An 8,011-nucleotide genomic window follows, 5' to 3' on the forward strand; every position below is an offset into this window, starting at 1 on the left:
AGGAGAGCCGGGCGCAGAGAGCCTTTAAGTGTCGGAGTGCCATTGCTACCAGGCCAGAACTTCCCCTGTGACTCCCCATTTCTGTCTGGATGGCGACCCTTTTAAAGAGCAGCGGAACGGATCTCCACCGAGGTCCGTCCCCTGGAGTTTCTTTGTTCACAGCGCTGAGACTTTCATGGCAGGGGGAGGAAGAGCTGCTTTGAAAAGCCCGTTGGCTCTTGCCAGCGCTAACTCTCTTTTCTTTTCTACTTCCAGAGCCGCATGTTGTGTACCGGAGCTGCAGAGTATGTCTTTGCACTGAGATCGGACTGAAGTCCTCTGCAGCTGACGCTGGAGGAGACGCCCCCTTGATGAGCGTTCCCATCTGAGCTTTCCCCGGTGGCTGGCGGGCTGGTGCTACCAGAAGGGCTTTGGGGATCTTTCGCTTTGGCGTTGGGGGTGGGTTTTTGGGGGTTTTTCTGTTTTTTTTTTTTTTTTTTAATTTTGGGTTTGGTTTTGTTGTTGTGCTCTGGGCACCATGTCAAATTCGGGCTCCCATCAAGACACTGGGAACAAGCCAGAGACGGAAAAAAATAACCAAGATGACTCTCAACCCCCTGTCAACTCCGAGAGGAGGAACAAAAGTGGAATAATAAGTGAACCTTTGAACAAAAGTCTTAAGAAGTCCCGTCCACTCTCCCACTATTCCACCTTTGGTAGCAGCAGCTCGGTAAGCGAACATTCAGAGAAAGGCAACCCCTTAGCTAATGGCAACGAAGCGACTGTGGATAAAAGTCATTCTACCTCAAAGCACAAAAACATCTCTAGTATGCTGAGCAAATTAGACCGGGTGTCGGAGATCTCCTCAGAAGGACAGACCGCCCTACAACAGTTTGCTCAGTCGACAGAAATGCTCAAAAGAGTGGTACAGGAGCATCTTCCTCTAGCAAGCGACCACGGGACTGGTATCTCTGACATGGAGGCAGTCTCAGCTGCAGAGACAATGAACGGCCCCTCTGATTTTCCTTACCTGGGGGCTTTTCCCATCAACCCAGGCCTTTTCATTATGACCCCTGCCGGCGTGTTTCTGGCAGAGAGCGCGCTCCATATGGCTGGCTTGGCAGAGTACCCCATGCAGAATGAGTTGGCATCTGCCATCAATTCGGGGAAAAAGAAACGGAAAAGATGCGGCATGTGCCCGCCCTGCCGAAGACGGATAAACTGCGAGCAGTGCAGCAGTTGTAGGAATCGCAAAACTGGCCACCAGATTTGCAAATTCCGAAAATGTGAAGAACTCAAAAAGAAGCCTTCTGCAGCACTGGAGGTAACCGGCCCCTCTCAGGCACCCTAACCCCTCCTCGGGCTGCGCTCCTGGGTTCGGATCTTGCCCTAGATAATAAAACACCTGGTACTTCTTACTTTTTTATTTTTCCCTTTTCCATTAACAGTTCTCACCGTGAGATGTGTGCTCTGCCCAGTGCCCCCAGTCCCTGCCCTCCCTTACGGGGTTGATTGGCTGGGGAGGAGGGCTGGGTACTCTCCCCGGGGTCCCCGGGCGCGCTGGGTTTCGCTCTCGCCTTTGCAGGCATGGGCAGCAGCGGGTTTCTGCTTGAGTTTCAGTGCCGGCATCCCTTGTCGTTGGGGGGGCTGCAGCTCTCCGAGTCAGGGAGCGGCTTCTAACCCAGAGATCGGGTCAGAGGACGGGGAGGCAGGAGGCAGCTTTTCGGGGCAGAGCTTGGGGGTGATCGGTGAGGGTGAAACCCGTGGCCGTGGTGCAGCTGGAGCCCAGCCCCTTAGCTCACTCTTTGCTCTGAGCAGGAGCATGGCGGTCCCTGGTTTTGGGTGGTTAAACAGCGTGTGCTGGGCGGCATCTCCCGTGCTGCGGCTGTGCCGGGTCTCCTTGGGCCAGCATCTGTCTGGGGCGATCAGGATGAGTCCATAAGACACCAGCCGGATTTCCCGGTGGCAGCTGAGCTGCAGTCCCCGCAGGTGGTGCGCCTGCTTCGGCGCCCGACTGAGCCGGGAGCACCCCTGCTCCTGCCACACCTGCTGAGCACGGGGATGCCCGGATCCCCTGGTGTGAGGCTTTGGGGTGGTACTTGGGCTGTCACTGCCCACCACGGTGCACCCATGGGTGTTGCCCTTGGCCTTGGAGGAGAGCCACTGCAAGCCGCCATTGTATTGGGGTGCCACCTTGCCAAATGTGCCGGGGAGGTGCGATATTTGTGTGGGGAGCACAGGAAAGGTCCAGTGACTCAGGTTGTTGCGTGGGTCTGAAATTCAGCCGAGGCTGTGGGCAGCTGCTGGTGGTGTGGCGTGGCGTGGTGTGGTGTGGGTGAGGGCTGGGTGCCGGCGGCGCTGGGATGCGGTGCAGGGGTGACGCATGGGCACGCTGCTCTGGCAGAGCCTGCCTCTTGCTGCACACCCGTGGGTGCTCTGGGCCAAGACCTGTCTGCTGGGTCCCCCACGTGTTGTGCTTAAGCTAGGTTTGATTTTTCTGGGAATTGATCCCACTGTCAGCTGTGCCGGCGCGCTTCTTCCTGCTGGTGAGTGCATCCCCAGAGCTGACAACAGCTAAAAAGTCACCCGGACATCAGGTGGATTGCGCATCCTGGCATGAGGGCATTGCCCATCCTCTGATCATCCCAAAGAGACAACCCACCGTTTTCTTAGCCACGTTCTACGTTTTTCAATTAGCATCAGCTCTGAATGAATAGTGAAGGGGAAAAAACAGTCTGTTTGGGCGGTGGGGATGAGGAGAGGGGGACTGTGTCTTTCAAAAACCACTGTGTTGCTAAATTATATTCTTGTTCTAATTTGCTGAGTCAGTGATCTGGAAAAAGGGAGAAAGGGAAAAAAAAAAAAAGTTGATCTTTTCCAAAGAGTCCTAAAGCGGGTCAATAGACTCGGAGCTCACAGCAGCTGGAGGAGTTGCTCCCTTCTCCCAGCACTGCGCTGGGTCCAGGATGATAAATAGTGCCGGGAGCCCATGAAACAGTCACCCCCTTGATTGGTTTCCCCATCCTGCGGCTGGCTGAGAAATTGGAGCCACTGAAATAGGGCTCTTCATGCGATAGAGTTGGGCCCCGCCAAAGATGGGTCCCCATCCCTCCTGGGCATGACCATAGGTGTGTTGAGGCTGAAAAGAGATGTGCTGGTGGGGATGGACGCCTGGGCAGATGTGGGTCACTCCAGGGCATCACCATCCCTCCCCTCTGAGAGAGCAGATCCTCCCCTCTCTCAGGATATCCACTTGTGCTGTGTGTTGACCTTGGTAGGGTTGAACAAGATTGTGGCCGTGTGTGGCTGGGACAGGGACGCTGGGATCCCAGCTGATGTCCCAAGGTCACCTGGGTCAAAGACTGGGCTGTTAAACCTCGCCCTACGTCAACCAGCCTTGGTAATGCGTTGCGTTGGGCCAACCACTGGCACCTGCCTTGTGTTGGAGACCCGTCTGGAGGTGACCGTGGCCAGAACACAGAGCTGCTGCCAACTCGGCAGCTCCATGGATTGCTGGTCCTGGTGGGGTGTCATCACACCATAGTGCCTGATACAGGAGGAGCCATTCAGTGGCCCTTTATATGGGGCTGAAAAATTCACAGGGCTTTGTGAAGCATCGTCCCCCCTGCAGAGATCTGTGTCGTTGACTGGGAGAAGAGCAGTGACTCTGGTCTGCCACCCCTTTGCGTCCAGAGGAGTGTCCTCAGAGAGCCCGAACAGGGGCCACAGCTGTGATTAAACGTTGCTCTAAAATCAAGCAGTAAAAAAAAAAAAGAATTAAACCTTTATGGCAGCATAAAAAAAATGGGCTAAATCCCTCTACCGCCATTAAGCTTTATCTGCACATCTACAGAGCCCAAATAAGTGGTTGCCGCTGGTGTCCCGGTGTGTTGGTGGCCGGCTGAGGCTCCAAGGCCAGTGAGGCAGGTTGGATGCTTGGAGCAGGCAGCAGCACATCCCTGCACTGACCAGGCTCCTCTGGGCTCTGCCAGAGTGGGCAACCCTGCGTAATGCCGTGGAGACTGGTGGCCAGCCCTGGACAGGTCACCCTGGGATTGTCTCCAGAGCTGTATGTCACATGAAGGCCATGAATAGTCGGGATTTGATCCGACAGAGCTGTTCTCCATCTGGAGAAGCCTTGGCGAAGTACCTTAGTGCTCCAGGTAGCGCTAGTGTGAGGGTCACTGCCACCCTCACATGAGTCTCATGGAGAGAGACTTTTCACCAAGGCCTGTTGTGACAGGATAAGGGGCAACAGTTTTAAACTGGAAGAGGGCAGGTTTAGGTTGGACATAAGGAAGAAATATTTTATGGTGAGGGTGGTGAGACACTGAATAGGTCACCCAGAGAAGTTGTGGCTGCCCCATCATTGGAAGGTTCTAAGATCAGGTTGGACGGGGCTTTGAGGAACGTGATCTAGTGAAATGTCCCTGCGCACGGCAGGGGGGTTGGACTGGGTGATCTGTGAAGGTCTCTTCTAACCCAAACCATTCTGTGATTCTATGATCATGGGGACAGGGGGGGATCTATCCTGGGCACCGGCATTGGATCTGGTTGTCCGTCTTCCTTTAGTAATGAAGGGGCAGAGGTGTTTAAGGTGGCCTGTATCAGACATCTCCTTCCAGACCCATTAGGACCCCCCTCTCCCGTCGTTCCTCTCTCCTGGGATGATGTATCTGAGTAGGTGGCCCTTGCCAGTGAGTCCACCACGCTCTGCCCTGCCGGTTCTGCATCCGGCGCCTTGGGTGGGATCCAGCATGGACAGTGTGCTGTGCCACAGCCCCGTGCATCACTGGCCAGAGGCACTTGTGTCTTCCCCAAATGCCTGATTACATATTGCAGAGACCTCTGGGGAAGTGGTGATGCCTGCAGCTCTCTGCTCGTTGACTGCCCCAGCTGAGTTTGCCACGAGGACCAGACATGGGTCGGGAGCAGGAGGAGGTGCCTGTCGACACCCTCCCCTTGCCCAAGCCCCATGTCTGGGTCATGGTGCCCGTGGACGTGAGCACATAGGGGTCCCTCCTGCAGGGGTTGGGGGAGATGCTGCCCTGCTTACTCACTGAGGCTTGGTGGGTGTCTTGATTCAAGAGAAGGACCTGATGAGAGCCAGCTGGCTCCTGTGTGGGGTTAGGGACCTGAACGTGGCATGGTTTTGACTCTTGGGACAACTCATGAGGTGCGCTAGCCCTGCACACGGGCTCAACGCTGGGAGCTGGTGCTGGGGCTGGCTGCCCGTCACCGCAGCCTGTGGCTTTTTTCCCGTTGGTTTCCCTTGCTTGCTTGGAGATGCAGGAACCAAAGGGTCCTCTGAGGCATGTCCTCTTGGTGATCGTGTGGTCCTATCTGCTGGGTAGCATGGCTTGGCCTTGTTTGGGGGCTGTTGGCATTGGGAGATGTTGTAGTCCTTGCATACTCCACCCATGGTCTCATGAACGTTGTGCAGACTTCCCACCCCATCCAGCTGGGAAATGTCCCAGGTTCTCCTTCCAGAGGACCGCAGAGCTGTTTGGGCCATTGCCCCACACCACCTTTCCCGGAGGTGGCTTCAAAGAGGTCTCATTTGTTGTTGGGCGCTTTGTTGCGTGTGGGATTGAGCCTGGTGGGACTCATCCCGTTTCCCCTGCGAGATGCCATGAGGTCCCCCGTGGTGCCCGGGGCTGCTCTGTTGGGGACAAGGTTGTTCATCGTGGCCAGGTGGCATCGGAGTTATGTCCCCTGTGTCCTGAGCAGCTCCTGGGTGTGGTGGCCCCAAGCCCGACCAGCTCACTCCCTGCCTCAGTTTCCCCCCAAATGCCCTCATAAACCTGTCTGTTGGCTGGGCTCCTGTCCGCCGGGTGTCTGTCTGTCCGTGGCAGGGGAGGTGGGGGCTGGCAGTGAGGGGGCCACCGTGCCGGGCCATGCTGGCTCACCGCGGCCCGGCCATTGTCCTTGCTATCAGCTGGAGGGGAAGTCGGGGGCTGCACCATTGTGCCGGCCGCAGCGTGGGGATACGGGAACAATGGCTGAACTGCTGTGCTGGGTGCCCTGCTGGGGAGGGGGGGCCCGGTGACGGGGGAACCCCCGTCTCCCTCTGGCTGGCATCCCGGCATTTGTCAGCGGGCTGGAAACCTTGGGATGCGTGGCCGTGTCTGGGGGATGCCGAGCCCAGGCTGGATCCGTCCCGAAGCCGGTGACCGGGATGCTGGGATGGGGATGGGGGGGGTGTGGGTGCACAACCCTGGTGCCACACAGCTGTGCTGGACCCGACCTAACGCCTTGTCCCTTCTTCTTCTGTCCCCCCTCCCTGTCTCTCTTCCTTTCCAGAAGGTGATGCTTCCTACAGGAGCCGCGTTCAGATGGTTCCAGTAGGAACGGGAATCCCAAAGCTCTGTCATCCAAGTGCAATGTCACTGCTTGCTTGTGTTGTCTCAGGCAAGGGATTTTTGGCTGAAATGAATGGATGCACCTGTGTCTCTTTAGAACCAAAAATATTTTCTCGCAAATCTCATTCCTGTTTTTATAATTTTTTTTTTTTTTGCGTTCGTTTTAACATCTTCGAGTCCTAGTCAGACATTTAACTGCTTTTCAAATAAAAATAATTAAAAGAAAAAAACAATGGATCTGTAAAGTACCAAGACTTAATAGACAGAGTATGGACAATCAGTTTCTTTCTGTGTTTTGGTGTTGATGTTGTTTATGTGTGAAAGATGCAGTACTTGTGTAGGGAATGTAAATTTACAGTAACCTTTTAAAATCTAGTTACTAATAAGCACTACTGTAATTTAGCACAGTTGTTTAATTGCACCCTCATTTATACTTTTTATTTGATTCTTTCCCATCATACAATAGAGTGGATAGTTTCTAGAATGCCTCAACTTCATGTTTATAAATGAGAATATGTTTAAAGCGATGTAGTATCCCTTTTCCTAGCCATTCACCTATGTAAGTTTAACCCGCAAGAGGTTCGGTATAAAAGGTGGAAGAAAACAATTGCTACACAACTGGCGGTCTTCGAAAAAGGAAAAAAGAATAAAAAAAAAAAAAGAAAAAAAGTCATTGTTAGTTTATTAATATAGAACAAGAAACACTGCGTACAGAAAAACCTCCTAATTGCAACGGTTTACTCCTAGAAGTAATTTTTGTAAACTTACTGAAGTGAAAATCAAAATAAAAATAATATTGCAGGACCTGTGCTGAAGCAGTTACGAAAAGTGATATTTCTCTTCTGTTCAAATCCCCGTCTCTCCAGCTCTCTCTACATCATTAAATTGAAATGCTGTTTGTAATGTTTTAGCGATCCAGGCTGTTTTTGTGAATAAAATGAATGCATGTTTTGTGTCATGATTTACAGCTTTGTTATTTCTCTCCCACCCCTCTTTCCAGCCGCCCAGGCCCCCCAATGCCAGTGGCGGCCAGTCCCCCCCTGCCTTCACCTGCCCACGCGCCTGTCCCCACCGCTGCTGCCGGCTGCCAGATGCGGTCCTGCCGGCTACCGGGAGCACCTCGTCGGTGACGATGCTGGAGCGTGGCGGTGGCCAGCACAGGTGGGACGGTGCGATGAGCCGAGCTGGAGTCGTCCCGGCTGCTAAATCCCCACGGTTAATCCTGGCAGTGGCTGGGCTAAGCCAGCCCCGGCTCCTCCCGGGGATGTTTCCCAGCTTGACCTGCCTGGAGTTTTACCGGGTAGCACAACGCCATTCGTTTTGGTAAAACAGTATCATTAATGTGCCACGGAGAACCACGGTGAGGCTCGTTTTGTCAGGAGAACTCCAAAATGAGCTCCCAAAGGTGAGTGAGCTCAGGAGGCTGAGCGTCTGGTGCAGCCGATGGAGGGTTTTCCAGGCTGGCCTCATGTTGGCACTGGCTCAGCGGGAGCCATCTGGGATGGAGGGGACATTGGATGGGCTTGGCCATGGCGGGGTCACTGCTGGCACTTGGGGTGCTGTGCTTGGCATTGCACTGGGCAGGTGGGGTGCGCGTACCCCCTTCCAGCTCCCGGGAGGGTCTCCTGGCCATAAAGCCAGGGTCATCCCAGCCTGGGGGAAGAGGCAGA

The 8,011-nt window shown here is 54.4% G+C and overlaps 1 protein-coding gene across 1 annotated transcript; it reads left to right on the plus strand.

The window, feature by feature from the left end:
- The first annotated feature begins 486 nt into the window (after positions 1–486).
- CXXC5 (CXXC finger protein 5) lies at positions 487–7,175 on the plus strand. The gene is made up of 2 exons (XM_059825453.1): positions 487–1,303; positions 6,283–7,175. Exons 1-2 carry the CDS (start codon positions 518–520, stop codon positions 6,325–6,327), a joined length of 831 nt encoding a protein of 276 aa, XP_059681436.1. The 5' UTR covers positions 487–517; the 3' UTR covers positions 6,328–7,175.
- The last annotated feature ends 836 nt before the right edge of the window (positions 7,176–8,011 follow it).

This window comes from Gavia stellata, chromosome 16, assembly GCF_030936135.1.
Source record: "Gavia stellata isolate bGavSte3 chromosome 16, bGavSte3.hap2, whole genome shotgun sequence".
In the NCBI taxonomy this organism is placed as follows: Eukaryota; Metazoa; Chordata; class Aves; order Gaviiformes; family Gaviidae; genus Gavia; species Gavia stellata.

Coding starts and splice junctions, on each gene's coding strand:
- CXXC5 (XM_059825453.1), top strand. CDS start 518: ATGTCAAATTCGGGCTCCCATCAAGACACTGGGAACAAGCCAGAGACG. Junction 1,304..6,282: donor AGCCTTCTGCAGCACTGGAG/GTAACCGGCCCC, acceptor CTTCCTTTCCAG/AAGGTGATGCTTCCTACAGG.